This window comes from Bos indicus x Bos taurus, chromosome 19 (genome assembly GCF_003369695.1).
Source record: "Bos indicus x Bos taurus breed Angus x Brahman F1 hybrid chromosome 19, Bos_hybrid_MaternalHap_v2.0, whole genome shotgun sequence".
Lineage (NCBI taxonomy): Eukaryota > Metazoa > Chordata > Mammalia > Artiodactyla > Bovidae > Bos > Bos indicus x Bos taurus.
Window position 1 is genome coordinate 34,843,802 of NC_040094.1, and position 20,510 is coordinate 34,864,311.

Genomic DNA, 20,510 nt, shown 5'->3' on the forward strand with positions numbered 1-20,510 from the left:
GCCCTCCCCATACCATCCCCCTGGGCCGTCCCAGCGCACCAGCCCCAAGCATCCAGCATTGTGCACTGAACCTGGACTGGCATCTCGTTTCATACATGACATTTCACATGTTTCAATGCCATTCTCCCAAATCTTCCCACCCTCTCCCTCTCCCACAGAGTCCATAAGACTGTTCTATACATCAGTGTCTCTTTTGCTGTCTCGTATACAGGGTTATCGTTACCATCTTTCTAAATTCCATATATATGCGTTAGTATACTGTATTTATGTTTTTCCTTCTGGCTTACTTCACTCTGTATAATAGGCTCCAGTTTCATCCACCTCATTAGAACTGATTCAAATGTATTCTTTTTAATGGCTGAGTAATACTCCATTGTGTATATGTACCACAGCTTTCTTATCCATTCATCTGCTGATGGACATCTAGGTTGCTTCCATGTCCTGGCTATTATAAACAGTGCTGCGATGAACATTGGGGTACACGTGTCTCTTTCCCTTCTGGTTTCCTCAGTGTGTATGCCCAGCAGTGGGATTGCTGGATCATAAGGCAGTTCTATTTCCAGTTTTTTAAGGAATCTCCACACTGTTCTCCATAGTGGCTGTACTAGTTTGCATTCCCACCAACAGTGTAAGAGGGTTCCCTTTTCTCCACACCCTCTCCAGCATTTATTATTTGTAGACTTTTGGATTGCAGCCATTCTGACTGGTGTGAAATGGTACCTCATAGTGGTTTTGATTTGCATTTCTCTGATAATGAGTGATGTTGAGCATCTTTTCATGTGTTTGTTAGCCATCTGTATGTCTTCTTTGGAGAAATGTCTATTTAGATCTTTGGCCCATTTTTTGATTGGGTCATTTATTTTTCTGGAGTTGAGCTGTAGGAGTTGCTTGTATATTTTTGAGATTAGTTGTTTGTCGGTTGCTTCATTTGCTATTATTTTCTCCCATTCTGAAGGCTGTCTTTTCACCTTGCTAATAGTTTGAATGCTGTTTTTGTTTAGACACAAAGGTCTAGGTGCTAACCATAAAAAGTATTTTTACATTTTTGGTTGAAGTATAATAATATGTTTCAGAAGAGTCTACATTTCATAATCATGTAGAGCTCGAAGAATTTAGATAAGCAAACCTAACCCATGTGACCAGCATCTAGATCAAGAAAGAGAGCACCTTACCAGGTTGTCAGACACTCTTGTCCCCTTCCTGCCACTGTCCTCCTCTTTTCTTTCTTTTTTCGTACAACCTTATTGAGATATACTTCACATACCGTACAGTTTATCCATTTACACTGTATAATTCAGTGGTTTTGTAGTATATTTATAGAGTTGCTTAACTCTGACCACAATTAGTTATAGAACATTTTTTCACCCAAGAAAGGAGGCCTGTACCCTTTAACTCTCGCCCTCCAAGTCCTCGTTCCTCCAGCCCTAGGTGACTGCTAGTTGACTTTCTGTCCCTATAGATTTGCCTGTTCCAGATGTCTCATGTAAGTGGAACCTTGTGATACGTTGTCTTTGTGGCTGGCTTCTTTTTCGAGGTTCATCTGTGGTTTTAGCATGTGTTAGAACTTTGTTCTTCTTATGGCCAAGTGCTGCTCCATCGTAGAGACACCACGTTTTGTTCACTCCTCAGCTTGTGGACGTCGGGGTTATTGTTTTGGCTGTTAGGAATCACGCTGCTGTACAGCTTTTGTGTGGATGTATGTTTTCATTTCTCTGGTGTACATACCTAGGAGTAGGATGGCTGGGTCAAATGATGACTGTTTAACTCAGTCTTGATTACTGTTCCTTTGTAATAAGTTGTGAAATTGGGAAATCAGAGTCCTCCAACTTAGTTCTTCTTTCTCAAGATTGTTTTGATGGTTTGAGGTCTCTTGCAGTTCCATATGAATTTTAGGATTAGCTTGTCCATGTCTACGAAGAAGCTAGTCAGGATTCTGATAGGGAAGGAGGACTTTAACTCCACAGATCAATCTGTTGTTACTTTAAACAATGCTGCAACAAATAATCTTGTGTATAAGTCATTTTGTATAAATTATTTATGATTGAATTTTAGAAGTGGAGTCACTGGGTCAACCCATGCCTCTATTTCATAGAAGTACCAGTTCTCTCTTGCTTTCTTTGTGGGCATGAGGAGTGGGAGGTAAAATACTATCATCTTAGCAAGTTTCCTCCATCTGTTTTGTCACATGGCCACACTAAGAATCAAAAGCATTCATTTTGATCCCATGAAAGTTGGACTTTAGATTTATCAGCCAAGATACATCTGCATGAAAGAAAGGAGCTTTACACAGTTGAGAACATAAGCTCAGTTGCTGGAACTCGATTCCTTAGGGAAAACACATGTGGCCTATGGATGCACACGTCATATGCATCGGTATTGTGCTTAGCTCCTGCACTTATGTTTGAGTCTTAGGATCATTGCTTTTAAGCATCTCATTCGTGACAGGATTTAGTGGAAAGTGTGTGTGTTTTAAACACTGAAGATATTGTATAAATCTGTCATTCCAAACCCAGGACTGACTGGACTCCTGAATAACATACACTAATTTCACAATTTCTGTTGTAGTCCAGTGTGAAAAAAGCCAGTGTTAAGATTCTGAAAAATTTTGATGAAGCGATAATTGTAGATGCTGCAAGTCTGGATCCAGAATCTTTGTATCAACGGACATATGCAGGGTAAGCATCTTTTTAAAAAAATTTTTTTAATTTAAAATGTAAAGTTGTTTCCACTGTCTCATCTATGCCCTCCCCTTTTACATGTAGTGCAGTAGAGTGCAGTTGAGGGTGAAGGCTCAGGAGTGACTTCCTGGGCTTAATCTTGGCTCAACTGCTGATGGCAAGCTGCCTAATGCTCTCCAGTTTTTCATCCGTGAAACGAGAATGAGTCCTGCTTCGTTGGGTTGGTGAGGGGGTTAAATGAGATAGTACGTGAAAAGCATTGAAAACATTGCCTGATAGCAGTGAGCGCTCAGTGGATTCCATTGCCATCCTCATTCCACCGCTGTGTATGACACTGATGCATGTCATGTTTACATAATGTGTGCTAGGCTGTCTTGTCCATGTTTCATTTGATTCCTATGTTAGCTATTTTGAAGTCTCTGTTTTAAACTACAAAGACGCTGAAGCATTTATCATGGACTATACCATTGTCCATTGGTACATACTGTACCATTGGCCGTCAGTAACTGAAGGGGATTGCAGGACCCCCTCAGACACCAGAGTCTGAGGATGCTCGAGTGCCTTGTATGAAATGGCCTGATATTTTAAACCCGTATAAATCATCTCTTGATTACTTATAATATCTAACAGAACGTCAATTTTTTGTAAGTAGTTGTAAATACAATGTAAATGCTGTGTAAATAGTTGCCAGTGCACAGGAAATTCAAGTCTTGCTATTTGAAACTTTCTAGATTTTTTTTTCTCTGAATATTTTCAATCGGTCGTTGATTGAGTCTGTAGATCTGGAACCTGCAGATATGGGGAACCAGCTGTATTTGGGGAAACGGAATAGAATGATTCCTTTGTATTTTGCAGTTAACTTGGTTGTTTATTTTATCCTAAAACAGAAAGGCAGTGATCTCAATCTTTACCACAGATCAAATCATAATATCACTTCCTCTTCCCTAAAGATGGATTGAAAACACAGAAACCTGTGTAAAGGCATGGATGATTACCCCACCCCAGTCCTGGCAGTACCATGAAAGGGGATTTCAACATGCTTAATTGCTTTTTCCAGAAAGTAAAGTGATAGTTGGGAGACCAAGGAGTCCCGAAAATGCTTTGAAGTAAATAGAAGGTTATTTTGGCGACTCAGTCTTCAGCTGCGTCAGTGTTGTAGCAATCTTTATTTCTTCTTTCAGGAAATGGTAGAGAATAATGCTAAATGAGTTAATTCCCAAAGATGCTGTTTATTCTTAAGGAATGATTGGTTCATTTATTTCAGACCTTAAGAAAGACTGTCAATTGCAAGATGTTTTATTTCTATAGTGTTTCTTGTATGTAAAATAAATATGTTAATTTATAAAATTTAAATTTGTAAAATAAATATATGTATCAGATCAGATCAAATCAGTCGCTCAGTCATGTCCGACTCTTTGTGACACCATGAATCACAGCACACCAGGCCTCCCTGTCCATCACCAACCCCCGGAGTTCACTCAGACTCAGGTCCATCGAGTCAGTGATGCCATCCAGCCATCTCATCCTCTGTCGTCCCCTTCTCCTCCTGCCCCCAATCCCTCCCATCATCAGTCTTTTCCAATGAGTCAACTCTTCACATGAGGTGGCCAAAGTACTGGAGTTTCGGCTTTAGCATCATTCCTTCCAAAGAAATCCCAGGGCTGATCTCCTTCAGAGTGGACTGGTAGATCTCCTTGCAGTCCAAGGGACTCTCAAGAGTCTTCTCCAACACCACAGTTCAAAAGCATCAATTCTTCGGTGCTCAGCCTTCTTCACAGTCCAACTCTCACATCCATACATGACCACAGGAAAAACCATAGCCTTGACTAGACGGACCTTTGTTGGCAAAGTAATGTCTCTGCTTTTGAATATGCTATCTAGGTTGGTCATAACTTTCCTTCCAAGGAGTAAGCGTCTTTTAATTTCATGGCTGCAGTCACCATCTGTAGTGATTTTTACAGTGTAGTGATTTTCTGTAGCCCAGAAAAATAAAGTCTGACACTGTTTCCACTGTTTCCCCATCGATTTCCCATGAAGTGCTGGGACCGGTGCCATGATCTTCATTTTCTGAATGTTGAGCTTTAAGCCAACTTTTTCACTCTCCACTTCACTTTCATCAAGAGGCTTTTGAGTTCCTCTTCACTTTCTGCCATAAGGGTGGTGTCATCTGCATATCTGAGGTTATTGATATTTCTCCCGGCAGTCTTGATTCCAGCTTGTGTTTCTTCCAGTCCAGCGTTTCTCATGATGTACTCTGCATATAAGTTAAATAAACACGGTGACAGTATACAGCCTTGACGAACTCCTTTTCCTATTTGGAACCAGTCTGTTGTTCCATGTCCAGTTCTAACTGTTGCTTCCTGACCTGCATACAAATTTCTCAAGAGGCAGATCAGGTGGTCTGGTATTCCCATCTCTTTCAGAATTTTCCACAGTTTATTGTGATCCACACAGTCAAAGGCTTTGGCATAGTCAATAAAGCAGAAATAGATGCTTTTCTGGAACTCTCTTGCTTTTTCCATGATTCAGCGGATGTTGGCAATTTGATCTCTGGTTCCTCTGCCTTTTCTAAAACCAACTTGAACATCAGGAAGTTCACAGTTCACATATTGCTGAAGCCTGGCTTGGAGAATTTTGAGCATTACTTTACTGTCGTGTGAGATGAGTGCAATTGTGCAGTAGTTTGAGCATTCTTTGGCATTGCCTTTCTTTGGGATTGGAATGAAAACTGACCTTTTCCAGTCCTGTGGCCACTGCTGAGTTTTCCAAAATTGCTGGCATATTGAGTGCAGCACTTACACAGCATCATCTTTCAGGATTTGGAATAGCTCAACTGGAATTCCATCACCTCCACTAGCTTTGTTTGTAGTGATGCTTTCTAAGGCCCACTTGACTTCACATTCCAGGATGTCTAGCTCTAGGTCAGTGATCACACCATCGTGATTATCTGGGTTGTGAAGGTCTTCTTTGTGTGAGAGAAATAATGATTTTTTTCCTCTATCTTTAGAGATAGATTTTAGTGTTTGTTTTAGTTTAATGGTTCTAGCATCTTCCTGAAGTTTTTCTAAAGGCAAACAAATCTGTAGCAGTCGGTGTATTGGCACCCATATATTAACTGACTTATTAGGAAGGCTGTTTCTAGAATAAGATCCGCTTTACCTGAGATGAAATAATATATAGGCATTACAAAATTTTCTTCTTTTAAATAAGTTTAACTAATACAAATATATTGATCTCTTCTTCCAAAAGTGAAATTTACAAATAAGGCTTCTGTGCCCTTTGATTACAAACCAGTGCCTGTTTTCTCCCCTTCTCAGGATAATCACTGTTACGTTATAGTGTATCTTTTTGTTGGCTTATGTTTAAGTGATTGAAATTACACTCCATTTCTGTCTTGTACTTTCATTAATAGTGAGTTTGGAGATTTTTCTATGTTAGTCTACACATATTTACCTCATCTTAACTGTGTTGTGCTATTCCATAAATAATGTTAATTATAGCTCATAACTGTTGCTAAATATTTCATAGTGTGTTATGTTACTATTTGGCATTGATGGTTATTGGTATTAAGGGGTTATTGGTATTAACTGGGTTTTGGTACTAATAGGTTAGAGAAAGTTTGCTTTCTGTGGGGGACAATTCTTTTTGAGATAAGTCCCACTCTAAGTAAAATGGATAGGTATAAATTGTATTTCTCGTTTTCTAGATCTAGATAAGATGTTTAAATTTAATTTTTTTTCTTAATTTCAAATGGACTGTTAGACATTGTGTTCTTTTCATACTTATTTAGGAAGATGACGTTTGGAAGAGTTAGTGACTTGGGTCAGTTCATCCGAGAATCTGAGCCTGAACCTGATGTAAAGAAATCAAAAGGTTTGTGGTGTTTTTATACATTGTATCGCGCCTTTACTCAGGTTAGTCATTGCCTGTAAGTGAAGGGTTGTTGAAGATTTAAACTGTTTATTTTACAAAATAGCTATCATGTCTTTAACCTTGTGTTTATAGTCAGGAGTGAGTCCAGGGGCTTGGTGTAGTCAGGTCTCCACACAGTCTCTGTCTCTGAATCAGAAGTTACTGAACTTGCTTTCCCATTACAGAAGGCACATCTGCATGAAACAATGGCTCAGAATACTGTGCTGACAGCAGTTGTTTGCAGTTCAGCTCTGCTTCCTCTCCCTTCCTCTCCTTGCCGAGGGTAGCTGCAGAGAGTGTTTGTCATTTGCCAACCTATAGTTTTATTTTGGATTTTAAAGCCCTGATGATAGAGCACAGAAGGAAGGGCCACATTTTAAGGTGGCTGTATCTCAGAAGCTTCTGAGAATGTGGGAACCTTACTTTCAGGTCAAGCAAGGTAATTTTAATAGTCACCTTCACACCATCTAGGAGAAAGTATAACAAGAAGGAATTGTAAGGGATGTTGTGAGCGGGTGGTCCCTGCAGTGGCGGTGCACTGGCGGAAGATGGAGCTGTGTGTGCCCTGTGAGTGCCCTCGTGTGTTTCTTAGGAAGCCTGTGGTCCTGTCTTCTGGGCCGCAGGGATTTCTAGCAGAGTGCAGTGAGATGCTTCTTTCTGCCATAGTCTGGGAATAAAGTGCAGTTGGGGAGAGTCTGGTGTCAGAGAGGCTACTCAGGGAGTAGGATTCACTGGTAACGTAGGTAGAAGGAAAGGAGGATTTCAGGGTAGGTAGTGGTAGCAGGAATTAGGTCAGATTTATAACACTTACAGAGGAAATTCAGGAGGCTACATCCACCGTGGAATTTGGTTACAGATTCACGGGGAGAGTAAATGAGGAAGGCAGATGAGGTTTTAACATGGGTTCTCTAGATAAAACATTATGATGTTGATTTTCAATGGAAGATTAAATTAATGTCTGAGATGAAGGCTACAAAAAAAAGAGTATATGAGAGAAGAGCTCGACTTGGAGCAGGTTAAGTTTGAAATGTCTTAGGACAATTTTTAAGTTAAGTATTGGTATGACACCCAAGAACAAATTTTTGAGTTATTTGCATTTTGAAGGAAGTTGAAGCCAAGGAGGGGATGAGATACCCCAGAGAAAGTGGTGAGGAAACAACGGGATCCTGAAGAAGCTCCTATGGAGCGGGGGAGGTGCTGCTAGAAGAGGGGGACACCTTAGCAAGTAGAGGCTGTCAATAGCCTGGAGAAAGAGCTGAGCGCCAAGAAATTCAGTGGGTTCAACAGCCGTTTGAGACTTTAGGCAGAACATGTAATGTTGTGGCCATGTAATATTGACTGTGCCTGGCCATAAAGTTTAACAAGACCAGTATTTCGACTTCTGGCTAGTAATACAAAGTATTAAGGGGAAGTGGTCCAGGTTTTGTATTTTTCATGAATGCTACAGTTTACTATAGACTACCCAGTCATTGAACTAATCAGGATCTTGCCTGAGAAACAGTCTGCCAGCCACTTGGTTTAAGGCAGAGTTAGAATGTGAGCCCGTTTGTATTCATGAAAGGATAAGCTGTGTGTTTAACTCATGGAAATAGAAGCTAGCCTCCTTCCTCGGTGGTGCCTCAGCGTATTAAGTACAGATGTCGGAGAAGGCAATGGCACCCCACTGCAGTACTCTTGCCTGGAAAATTCCACGGATGGAGGAGCCTGGTGGGCTGCAGTCCATGGGGTCGCTAAGAGTCGGACACGACTGAGCGACTTCACTTTCACTTTTCACTTTCCTGCATTGGAGAAGGAAATGGCAACCCACTCCACTATTCTTGCCTGGAGAATCCCAGGGACGGCGGAGCCTGGTGGGCTGCTGTCTATGGGGTCGCACAGAGTCGGACACAACTGAAGTGACTTAGCAGTAGCAGTAGCAGTGTGAAGAGGCTGTGTGTCTCCTAGGAAGTTGTTACAGCCTGGACAGAGCCTGGCTGTTTAAAACGCTGATCTTACCAGCGAATTCGCAGACCAGAGATCCAACATGTAGCAGCGGCATCTGCACTGGAAACCCTTTTGTAGAGGAGCTGGTCTTGAAAGATTTATGTCCATCCACCTGTCAGTGGATTGTACCTCCTGATGTATTGCTAGATTCTGCCCTCAAGGCCAGATCCTGGTCCTGGTTTTATTTGATCTTTGAATGTTTACTGCAAATTTTAACACTGGTTGATAGTTTCTTTAGTTCTTTAGTTGAGAACAGAAGAAAAACCTCAAGCTCTAAAATAGCTTTTCCAAGTTTTTTCAAGCCATAATATTTGCAAGTTAAATATTTTCTTATGGGAACAATATAATCAGTTTTTGTTAATGGTTATATGCCTTAATTTGGGAGTGAGGTTGTACAAAAAAAAAAAATATATATATATATATCTCTCTCTCTCTCTTTTTAAAAAAAAATCTTTTGGGGCTTCCCTGGTAGCTCCGTGGTAAAGAATCTGCCTGCCAATGTAGGAGACGTGGGTTTGATCCCTAGTTTGGGAAGACCCCATATGCTGCGGAGCAACTGAGCCTGTGTGCCACAACTGCTGAGCCTGTGCTCTGGAGCCCAGGAGCCACAACTGTTGAGCCCATGTGCCATAACTACTGAAGCACGCATACCCTAGACCCCGTGCTCTGCAACAAGAGAAGCCGCCACAGTGAGAAGCGCTACGACTAGCGAGTAGCCCCCACTTGCTGCAACTAGAGAAAAGCCCATGCAGCAACGAAGGCCCAGCGCAGCCAAAAATAAATGATTTTTTTAAAAAATTTTAAAGTTTATCTTTTAAAAACTGGGAAATGGCTTTTAATAATCTTTTTTAATGCAAAATTATGCATGAGGTCTGCATTCAACTTTGGCTTTGTTTACTAGGATCCATGTTCTCTCAAGCTATGAAGAAATGGGTGCAAGGAAATACTGATGAGGTAAATTCTGCTTTTAGTGTAAAAAGATTCTGTCTTATCAGGGGCATTTATTCCAAGTAAGGTTTCAGGCTTTCTCTCTCCTTATTTCTTGCTTAAGCAGCACGGCACCTTATTGTTTCCTTGTCTCAGAGGTGACAGGAAGGGGTGGCCCTTCCAAGATCTCACAGTTGCCTGGGGGCGGTGGTCCTCTGTCCAAAGACTCTGACCACGGAAAACAGTCAAGCAGTCAGGTTCCTATCAGTCAGCAGACATCAGTGATCAGTGCCACAACAGAACTCAAACGTTTCCTTCCTCACTGTCAGGTACACTTTCAGAAATAGAGGTTTGCTTTTTTGGATAGTTAGGTATATTGAAAGACGAGAGTGGAAGAAGAAAAATGTTTGATTTTGACCATCTAACATGAAACTAGTCATGCTGTTGGCTAGCCTGTAGCTGACTCTGAGGGGCCAGTGAATCATATGTAAATATACCAAAACCAGAGGGTGGCCTGGGTCCTGTGATAAATAGGAATGTGCTTCTTTCCAAATACATAGAAATGATATGTATATGCAGTTGTGTTTAGAACACTAATGTTTGTTGATTCTTCTAGCAAATAACTGTTTTCAACAATTTAATTACTTTTTTAGGCCCAGGAGGAGCTAGCTTGGAAGATTGCTAAAATGATAGTCAGTGATGTGATGCAGCAGGCCCAGTGTGATCAGCCGTTAGAGAAGTCCACAAAGGTAAGGACCCAGCCTGCATGAAACAAAAGAGAATTAGATCTAGATACAAGGGTGCAGGACATAGGGGGACTTCTGCTCCTGCCTTTAGGAATTGCCCTCTCATGATAAACAACCGGAAAACTGGCTAACTGAATGAAATGACTATTTCCAGATACTAGGCAACGGGCAGTAGACAGCTGTAGCCCCTGCAAGAAGGGTAACACTGAGGTAATACCTGGTTCACTTCCCCAAAGCAGTTTTCAACGTGCAGGGAGGAGGAAGCCTAGCGAGTTCATTGTCTTAACTGAGTTGAAGAGTCAGAAATTGAAGTTCAGAGAGCCCAAGGTGACTGGAACTCATAGGACAAGGTATTGGAAAAAGAAAGGCCTGCACAGAAAAGAGGCTCCAGAGATATTTAGAGAGGTCCTTACAAGGCCTTGGCCAAGTACTGGTCTCTACACAGTAGGGTAAAAATGCCCATTGTAGGAAAGAACTGCTAGAAATCAGTAGGCTGGACAGTTCTGGAACCTGGGGCTAGGAGTAGCCAATGAAGAAATTCAAAGGGAAATTAGAAAATGCTTTGGGCTGAAAATACAGCATAGTGGAGTCTGCCCTCCCTATTCATGGGCTCCACATCTAAAGGTTCACATCCATGGTTCAGCCAATCATGAATCAAAAATATATTTCTAAAAAAAAATTTTCCAGAAAGCTCCAAAAAGCAGAACTTGATTTGCCGTGTCCAGCAACTATTTATGTGGTATTTACATTGTATTAGGTAATTATAAGTAAGCGAGAGGTGATTTCAGGTACTCAGGATGAGGTGTTTGGGTTATATGGAAATACTACACCCCACACTATGTCAGGGGCTCGAGCATTCTCAGCTTGCTGGTATCTGCAGGGGCCCTGGAAATAGTGCCTCACCATTCTTGGGGGATGGCCAAGCTTGTGGGGAACTGCTGAAGCCATTCTTACAGGCAGATTTGTAGCATTAAATGTTGATACTAGATGAGGAAAAGTCAGTCTTCTGTCTTAAACTAGAAAATGAGTAAATGAAACCCAGAGAAAGCAGAAAGAAGGAAATAAAAGTGAGTATCAGTTACTTTGAGGGGAGGGGGTCTGCTCAGTCATGTACATGCATCCATTTCCTTCCATTTTACTGCTGTTGCCTCTTCTCTCACTTTCCCCATTCATGTGAATTTGGTTTTGTACTTTGGGTTCTCTCAAGCACTGTTTTAGGAAGGTGTGAATAGAATGGGTGTGATCTCTTTGCCCATCTTTACCTGGATGTCACCAACAGTAATCCTTAGGAGATTCTGACTTGCCTCAACCTGTCTTTCTATAGCTTCACCAGCTGTCCCTGCAAGAGCCCCACAGATAACCCAGCAAGTTGGAGAGAGCCGCTTAGCCCCTTGGTGTTTTCTTCAAGAAAAGACTCCCAGTGTTCTTCTAGCTTTGCATTCTGTAACCTGAGTTGACTCAGGAGGACTTCACGTGACAGGAGAACTTCTGCTCAGACTCCTGATGATGGCATTAAACTGCTCTGCGTCACCCACGTTAGCAGGAGTTAGGAACCCAAGCTACCTCTGTTCACGTGATGTCCCCTGTAACCCTCCATAGTTTGGAGGCAGGAATTGAGATGTGGATCCAGCATCACCCGTTCCTTGCAGCTTTTTACTCTAAGAACTGTTGTTATCAGAGCTTGTTGTAATTTTGAACTTTTCACTGAGCTGATTCGGACCAAAGCTCTGCTCACTTTTGCAGACTGTCCTCTTTTCTGTGTAAGGGTGATAATTTGTACCTATATTTATCCTCACCGGCTTAGTCAAACCCAAAATAGCAAAGAGCAAGATAAAGGTGTAGAAAGAAGTGCAAGATGATTGTTTCTGTGATCCCCCATTACCATGTTGATGATCAAATATTCCACAGTATGAAACTGTTCTTTAGAAACCATTTTGGAAAGCAGATTTTCAACTTAAGGCTTTTCATTGTTGTGTGTTCAGATTGTATTACCATGTGTGCTTTTCATGTCTAAATCTGCAGGTATACTTTGCTTTTAACCTTACTTGGCCTTCTTTTTGGTTGGCCGAGATGACAATCCTGCAGCGTATTGGTGTGGTCAAAGCACTGGGCCAGCAGACCTAGCACCGTCCATTCTCGGTCAGTATGTGTGACCTTGTGCGAGTTGCTGCTTTCTGGTCCCTTCATTTCTTTATCAGCAGATCAGAGAAGTTGGACAAAATCTCCTCAGATCCCCTGTAATTCTCAGTCCATGACTATGTGAATGTGAAAGTCCTGCCCTGACAGACGAGGTCACAGCTTCTCCTTAACCCGTGTGGGTATCTCCCTGCTTTGAATCGGCTGCCCTGCATTTGTCTGTAGAAAGCACTTGAGCATTTAAACTCACAGCATTACTGACTTATTTCGTGTGTGTGTGTCCCATCTCACAGATAGTGAGGACCATGTCTTCTGTGATGTTTGTTTCCTTGTCAGTGCAGTGAGAAGGTGGACTCAGCTTCAGAAGCTCGGTCTCAGGCAGCCAGAATATCACAAGTCTCTGTTTTCTTGCTAGAAGCTCTGGAGAATTCCATGTTATGGCTCTGTCTCCATCTCGTGAATCCCCAGCAGATGGTCATTTGGTTGTCTGGGATTGTTCCCTGTCACAAAACAATGCTTTAATGAATAGTGTATGAAAGTCTTTGTCGCCTCTTAAGAGTGTGCTGTGGAGTTAGTTCCTAGAAACAGAATTATTTGTCAAAAAGTAGATATTTCACTCTAATATCGGAGTTATCTAGAAGGAAAGATAAAAAAGCAAGTCTGGTTCTCAGTCCTCATCACGTCACCTTCGGGTGGGCCACTTGGCATCTTCAGCCTTCCACTGGCTCTGCTGTAAATGGAGGTGATTGTAGTAGGGTCCTGAGGTGGAGCACAGTACCTGGTATGCGGGAGGCACTCACTCAGCGCTGCGTCCCCTTCTGCCTTGTGACAGTAGTGTGTCCCTGGTTGTAGAAATGTACCTTACCTTTGTCTTTTCCTTCCTTTTTTCAGATATGACTAAGACCTGAGATCAAGGAAATCTGCTTTTGGAAAATAAGAAAACTTTTTTCCTTTGGTGGATTCCTCACCGCAGCCAATGAAAACAGCACTGTATTTCTTCTCACTGTCGTTCCCAGGAAAGAAGGGCAGACAATCCCAGACTTCCACCACGGAGAGCGGCTCGTAGACGCCCTGCCACCCAGATGATCGCACAGTGACAGTCAGAGAGACCAAAGGGCACTGTTTACACTACTAGAGATTAATCGTTTTCCAATGGCAATAACCCATCCACAGAAGAATTTAGCCCATGGGGATCTTCAGGGCCAGGTGCCATGGGAGGCGGGTGGGCGTGGAGCTGGTGTTTGATGCGCCGCTGTGGCGATCTCCCACCCCAGCAGCAGCATGAGGCGGATGCCTGGGGTGCTTTGCTCCATCTCCTACACAAACAGGTGAGTCAGCCTGGCCCCAGCCAGGCAGAGCAGTGCCAGCAGATGGCTTTCCTTCCTGGGAATAGGGCCTGCACACAGGTGTTCATCTGGAAGGAAGATGAGAGGTCACGGGTCAAGTTGTGACATTGTCCTTCCCTTTGGTGGCAGTTTGCCATTTTCACATTTTAATTGCTCCCGGGATGCAGTACATGTAAATCAGCTCCTCTGCCGGAGGGGCCACCCTCTGCACTGTGAGCATCAGGCCCTACTCCTCCAACTTCTGTGCTCTGGAGACATCCCTCCCCTCACAGCACACAAGGAAAGGAATTTGCAACAACTGTCACTCCAGTTTTCCCAGTTGTACACTTTTTTAAAGCAGGTGGTGGGCAGGGGTGCGGGCGGGCAGGGGTGGGGGAGAAAGGCCCTCATCTCTGACCCCCGCCGCCCATCTTTGCTGCGCCGGCAGTGTGCAGCTCGTGGCCTTTCTCATTCGTCCATGGTCATGAGAGGCCCCTCGCTGCAGTTCCACTCCATTGGCCTCAGGGTCTGGGCCACACTGCCTTCAGCGGAGCCACCCTGGTGGTAAGCACACTCCATGGCGGGCGCTGCCAGTACAGCCTCGCCGCCTGGACTGTTGGGGGAAGAACGTTCTCTTAGGTGTTAACTGCTTTTGCTCAGACTTTGCAAAAAAAAAAAATATATATATATATATATAAATACATATAAATATATAATTATTAATCACCTCTGTCCTTGAGAAAGTCTTGAATGAATAGAGTTCCTTCCACTGCAATACCTGACTGTGCAAGAGGCACGCCATTTCATCAACAGATGAAGCAGAAAGGCTGTGTGTGGGTTTTGGTACTGTGTACCACCTCTGTTATTCCTCTAAAGCCAAGTGTTCATGTACTTAAACCATATTCTATTTAATTGTGTTTGATTTTAAAATATATATATATATGAATTATATTTAAAATTGTGTCAGCTTTCTGCTTTCAGGGCATTTATGGCTCCTCTATTGAAATGTGTTGATTCTTCCCAGTATTTCCATTTGCTTTACAAGAACCCAGAACAGAGCCACTCCTGGACTCAGCCCTGTGTTTGGAGCGTGTGGCATAGACCCGAGTATTATTAGTTGCCTGTGCTGTGATTGACTCACTTTGTTCTTTTAACAGAATATTTCCATCCATGTCACTTTGCTTCAGTCTTTAAATAACAGAAAAGCAATATAAAGTTCATAGAATAAACTGTGGTTTTGGGTGACATGCCGCCTCTGCATGTTTTGGAATAACAATGTCTGTCAGGCTTTAGGCTGTTGACATGCGTGCTTTCCATTAAGATGCTGTCCAGTCCTATACCTGTGTGTGCTGTGCTTTCTCGGTAGGGATGCCGGTAGCTGTGAGGCCCTTATAAAGAGAAGGATAGCAGGCTGGAGACTGGCTGCCTTTTCCTGCCCCGCCTGCTGTAGGACATAGAAAGTGTGGCCTGAAGCTCTGTCTCTTGAGGCTCCTGCACTCCTCAGAATGGGAGGGGTCGTCTGGCCTTGAGAGCCAGGCTGTGTACAGCGTGCCCACAAAACAGGCTTCCCTGAACATCCAGCTTTAATGTCATGCTGACACCCATACACATTGTTAAAAAGAAAAAAAGACGTTATGAAAGGGTACCTTTTTGATCGGATGCGTTTTCATCACTCGTGTAAGATGTGACAAAAATAAAAAGCATGAGCCAAGCCCAGTGAGAGCAGTAAAACAGGGAGCAGCTGTTTTAACCTCTTTTGCTTGGGTTTCATTATTCAGTAGAACATTACAAAGTGTATTTACATTTCTGAAGCTCTGGCTAGTTCAGTAAGAATTGGGAGGGGAGAGTCACTTGGCACAGACAAGTACAGACTTCTTTGTTTTTGTTGTTGTATTTAAGTACTGACAGCTAAGCAACCTGCTGATATCCTGGGCACCTCTTTTCAGGACACTGCTGTGGGGCCGTGTTTATATACAATGACCGCTCGCCTCCCCTCCCCCACACACCAGTTTATTGGACTAGGGTTGATCTTCTGATCCACAGAGGCCCAGGAAAATGCTTTATCCTAAAAATTTTGCAAGGGGAAGGAGAAGTCCCAGTCTCTCTGTCTGGGTGATAGTGCACACAGGGCACTTACAAGTCAGGAACCCTGAGCCGGCGCCATGTGAACAAGCAGAAAATACAGAGACATGAGAGCACGTGGGAGAGAGCTGCTGCCTTGTAGCCATCAAGCCAGTGAAGGTTTCCTGCATCCTTGCCATGGACTGCGTCAATCCCTCAGGTATCCTTAGAATGCATTTTGGCTTTTTAAAAATCAATCTGAAGTGAGTTTTTCTTATGCACAACCAAAAGGACCTTGACTAAAATACTACCAGATAGCTCTAATCACTAATGATTGTGTGTGATCAGCATGTTTGCAAAATACCACTAAATTCTGGGGAATTTTTCTTCAGCAAACCTTTCTTGGTCATTTTGTATATTCTCTTAAAGTGGAATCCTAAACTCAGAGAACTAAAAGACACTCCCTGTATTTTTCCAGGGAGAAGCTACTCTGGCCTGGAAAAGGGCAGGGCTTTGCCTGTTGAGGGACGGTCACCTACACTAGGGTCCTTGGACACTTTCCAAACCTCCTTCTGAAAGATAAACTCCGTTTCCTCTTTGGCACCAACGAACAGTAAAACCCAGAAATAGAGGGCATAAAATAGTGCCCGTTTAGTGAGTAGCTAATAAAAGCTTCAAATGAGGGAGGGCAGTGATTGATCACAGAATTTGTGAGTGCTGACCACTTGGTACTGGGCACAGAGTCTGGCCTTTGGTTGGAGCCGGACATGGGGGTTAATTCCAGCAGCATGTTCAGGGTTACAGCTTAGGAGCCCGACTGAATAGTTGCCCTACGGGGCCATCTGCTGAGGGGGGCTCTGCTTGGGCTCAGAGTAGGGAGCTGCGTCCTGCACGGAGTTGGGTGAGGGGGCAAGGAAATGGCTTGAGGGACCCTTGAGAGCAAAGGCCTAGAGGATGTCCCTGTGCACGGAGGGAAGCCTGCCTGATGCCTGTCACTCAGGGTTGGACCTCTTCTGCCTTCAGCTTGACGCCACCAGGTGTCTCCTCATCAGCTCCCTCCACCCAGTCTGTGGCTGGCAAACCACCCTGGGCACGACAGTGCAGCCTCGGGGCCCTCCTCAGCTGGCCCCTGGGGGTTGCTCTTGAGCCCAGGCAGAGCAACTGAGCCTCAGCGGTGGGTGGGCAGGTGCCAGGAAAGAGTGGCTTGCATTCAGCCAGAGGGAACTGGCATTTGCCAAGGAGCTAGTGAGGGTTGTGGTAGTGGTGTTTCCTGACACCCGGGTCCATGATAAGTGGCTTTCCAGCTCACTCCAAAATGGGTCACTCCAAAATGACCTGAGCTGACCTCTCCTTCCATCCCAATGAGAACCCACATGCTGGCACCCCGTGGGCCAGTGGGAGCTAGGCCTCCAGATGAGGTGTAGCTCTGCCCTGAGCCCATGGGCCCCTCATCTTAGCAAAGAGCCCTTTGTTTTTTTTAATGACAGAGCTGCTGGTCACCCATGCAGAAGTACTTTAATGCCTACCAAGTGTTGACGGTGCAGGGACACAGAGTAGGGTGAAACCCTCTGGGCCACTGGAGCTTCCACTCCAACAAGGAGACAGGTGAGAAGTGCATTTGAAGCGGGTGCTGGAGTTTTAGAGCCAGGACAGCCCTTTGAGCTGATGATTTAACCCCGGTTCCTCCCAGAGCCCTGGCAGAGGTCACCAGGGTTCATGACCTCACGTGTGTCCCCCCCCCCCCCGCCTTTGAACCCCCTTCCTAGCCCCCAGAGGGCTGTCTGTGTGCAACTCTGTTCCCTCATCACCATTGTTTCTCAAGTGTTGAGCACCTGGCTAACAGCAAGGGGTCAGGCACCTTGACCCCTGGGGCTCCCCAGGTTAGGCCCTGTTGGGGTAGACCTAGGAGCATCCTCAGCCCCATGGGGCTCTCTGCAGAACTCTGGGAGATGTGAACCTTATAAACTAGAAATGAGGACCCTAGTGTAAAGTTACTACAAACGTGATATGAAAACCCCGATCTTGGCAAGTCTCACTGTTGGGCTGACACTGAGGTGGTCAGCCCCTTGTGAGGTCCCCTCTAGAGATGGTTTCATACTAACCAGCACTGGGAATGCCCCGTGCCAGGTGCTCTCCCAAGAAATCCATGTAATACTCTAAGCACGCACCTTTTTCTTGTTATTAACAGGGAGACAGGCTTTGGAGGAAAGCGGCCCCTCCAGAGCCGCAAGTCAAGTCCAGGCAGCCATTCGAGACATCCCGCCCATTACCTGAAAAGCCGTGATCTTACACTTCATGTGCGTCAGGGCCCCCTAGAGAACACGTTCAATTGGATTGCTTCCCCTACCCTGATCCACCCCAGAATTTCTGGGTTAATGCATGTGGCGGGGGGCAGAAGGGGAGGGTGCTGAGATTTTGCATTTTAGCGAATTCCCAATTGCTGCTGCTGAGAATCTCAGAAGCTTTCCTGTAAATTGGGAAATGAATGTTTTCATGCCCTCTGATCGAGAGTGCCCACACTACTCAGAAGTGTAACTTGAGACCCGTTACTCACTCAAGCACATAAATCCCTTATCAGCATTAGACGGCTGTCCAAGCCGAGGGCACCTGGGATGCTGACCCCATCTGGGACTCTTTGGCCCTGTCCCCAAGAACTACTTCCCAGTCACCCCCACAATCAGACTGTCATCTCCTACAACTGCTCTACCTCTGGTTTCCCCTCACATTTCAGTCCCAAACAACCTCAAATCAGGCCCTCCCATGGGAATGGGTTAAAGGAAGTGCGTGGGAAGGGTGTGAATGATTGTAGGGGGGTTCCCTCCCTGTCACTAGTGGTGGGTTTTGTAAACCAGCTTCTAAGAGCAAATTCAGAAGCAATAAGCAAGTGGTTTTGTTCTACGGTTGATAAGCCTGCATGACATGACAAGGGAGGGCTGCGGAGGACTGTCCTGCCGCTTGGGTCAGGCTTCCCAAGGCCAGTGTCAGGCACGTGTCTTATGCTGCATCTCAGACAACCTAGGAGGAGTGCCTCCAGAAACCGTGGCTCTATCGGGATGAAGACTTCAGTGTCCAAGGTGCACATGGAGAGTGGGAATAAAGTTGTTACTTGAAATGTGAGATGGGAAAAAAGCAATATTTTGTACTAATGTATTCTTGTATATACTGTTATTTTAAATATGCACATGTAACTAAATAAATTAGATGTTACAACTAGACATCTGACTGTCTCATCAACATTCCAAAAGATTTACACTCTGATACCTTAATTTAAAAAAATTTTTTTTTCCTTTATAAAAATCCAAGATTTGCCTTCAATGTAGGATCACTTATATGATTCATGAACTCCCTGTAGTCTACTGAAGAAAGTCCAGATTTCGTATTTAGCATTGAATGCCCTGGGTGACCTAGCCTACGAGACCTTGCAATCCTTGACCTTCAATCTCACGCTCGTCCTCCACTGCTCTGCAGATGACCTCCCCACCACTGTCCCCAGGGAAGTCCTTCCACTTTGAAGTCTCACTCCTCCAGCCTCCTCCAAGACCCTCCCTGATATCCAGTCCACCTGAGTCCTCTCCCTTATCCCCACCGAGCACATCCTCATACAGCATCCAACTCGAGTGGGTCAGGGCCTTTCTGCCCGACCTGATGTCAGTGAGCTGTTCCTAGGGAAGGCCTGGTTCTGACATTGAGGATCATGGCCTGGGAGATGCTGGAGGAAAAAAAGAAAAAGTTTACTTTAAATGAACCAGGCCCAGCTCATGGTCTTCCTGGGCACCGTCTGCCCAGGATCAGAACCAAGGCTTCCCATGCCTTTGAGTCAGAAAGCTCCGTACCTGTTCACACAAGCGGCTTTCACTCATACGGGTCCAGCAGCTCTCAAGGGGCCCAGTGTCCCGAGACCCTTTCAGAAGGTCTGCACGGTTAGAACCATTTTCATAATAACACTGAGATGTGAACTGTCTTTGCACTGTGTGAATATTTGTATTGATGATGCAAAAGTGATCGTGGCCCCTTAGCAGGAACCTGGACACACTGTGCCGGAGGTCCTTGTATTCTTTCCCGCCATTCACTTGCCATTAAAAGAAAAAAGAGCCAGTTTCCTATAAGAGTAAAGCGGTAATGATTATTTTTTAATTTTTTGGCCACAACACTCAGCATGCAGGATCTTAGTTCCCAGACTAGGGATCAAACCTGTGCCCCCTGCATTGGAAGCTCAAGGTCTTAACCATTGAACCCCCAGGAAAGTTCTGAAGAAGTAACAATTATTAATTTTATTAAATCTCGACCCTTAAGTGCATATTTTTAATGTCATGTGGGACCTCATGGGAGGACCCAAGGAGCCCTCTGTACATCGAGGGGCAACTTGGCTTAGGAGAGGCTCTGGCCCTGGCTATCATGTGGGACCCCCACGAGGGCACACCTGACCAACTGGCTACTCAGGCCTGGGTCTTACAAAGACATTTTCTTGAAAATGAAGGAAGTGAGCCTGTCTTCCCTTTGAGAAGAAAACACTGTCAGTATTTATTGCCCAGGATGAAATTCGACTTAAAGCAAAAACTAGAATTTTGGAAAACTGATATTCACCATGGTGGCCTTGATAGCTTCCTATCCTGAAAGCCATTTCTGATGAGCTCTAACTTATAAATGTGATTCAAAAAAATATTGTATGATGAAATTTGTCATATTTGGAAGATGTGCATAATCCAGTGAACAAATATTGTCCAAATGACCGATATGTGATT

General features: G+C 44.2%; 1 protein-coding gene across 2 annotated transcripts in view; it reads left to right on the forward strand.

The window, feature by feature from the left end:
* AKAP10 (A-kinase anchoring protein 10) overlaps positions 1-14,952 on the forward strand; it is a 43,402-nt gene extending 28,450 nt beyond the window's left edge. Inside the window, exons 11-15 of one of the 2 annotated variants that reach the window (XM_027519741.1) lie at positions 2,566-2,675; positions 6,469-6,551; positions 9,475-9,527; positions 10,154-10,249; positions 13,274-14,952. In XM_027519741.1, coding sequence (XP_027375542.1) covers positions 2,566-2,675; positions 6,469-6,551; positions 9,475-9,527; positions 10,154-10,249; positions 13,274-13,279 — 348 coding nt within the window. In that variant the 3' untranslated portion in view covers positions 13,280-14,952. The remainder of the gene's footprint in view (positions 1-2,565; positions 2,676-6,468; positions 6,552-9,474; positions 9,528-10,153; positions 10,250-13,273) is intronic. The other variant, XR_003507020.1, reaches the window with a different exon arrangement.
* Positions 14,953-20,510: the final 5,558 nt, after the last annotated feature.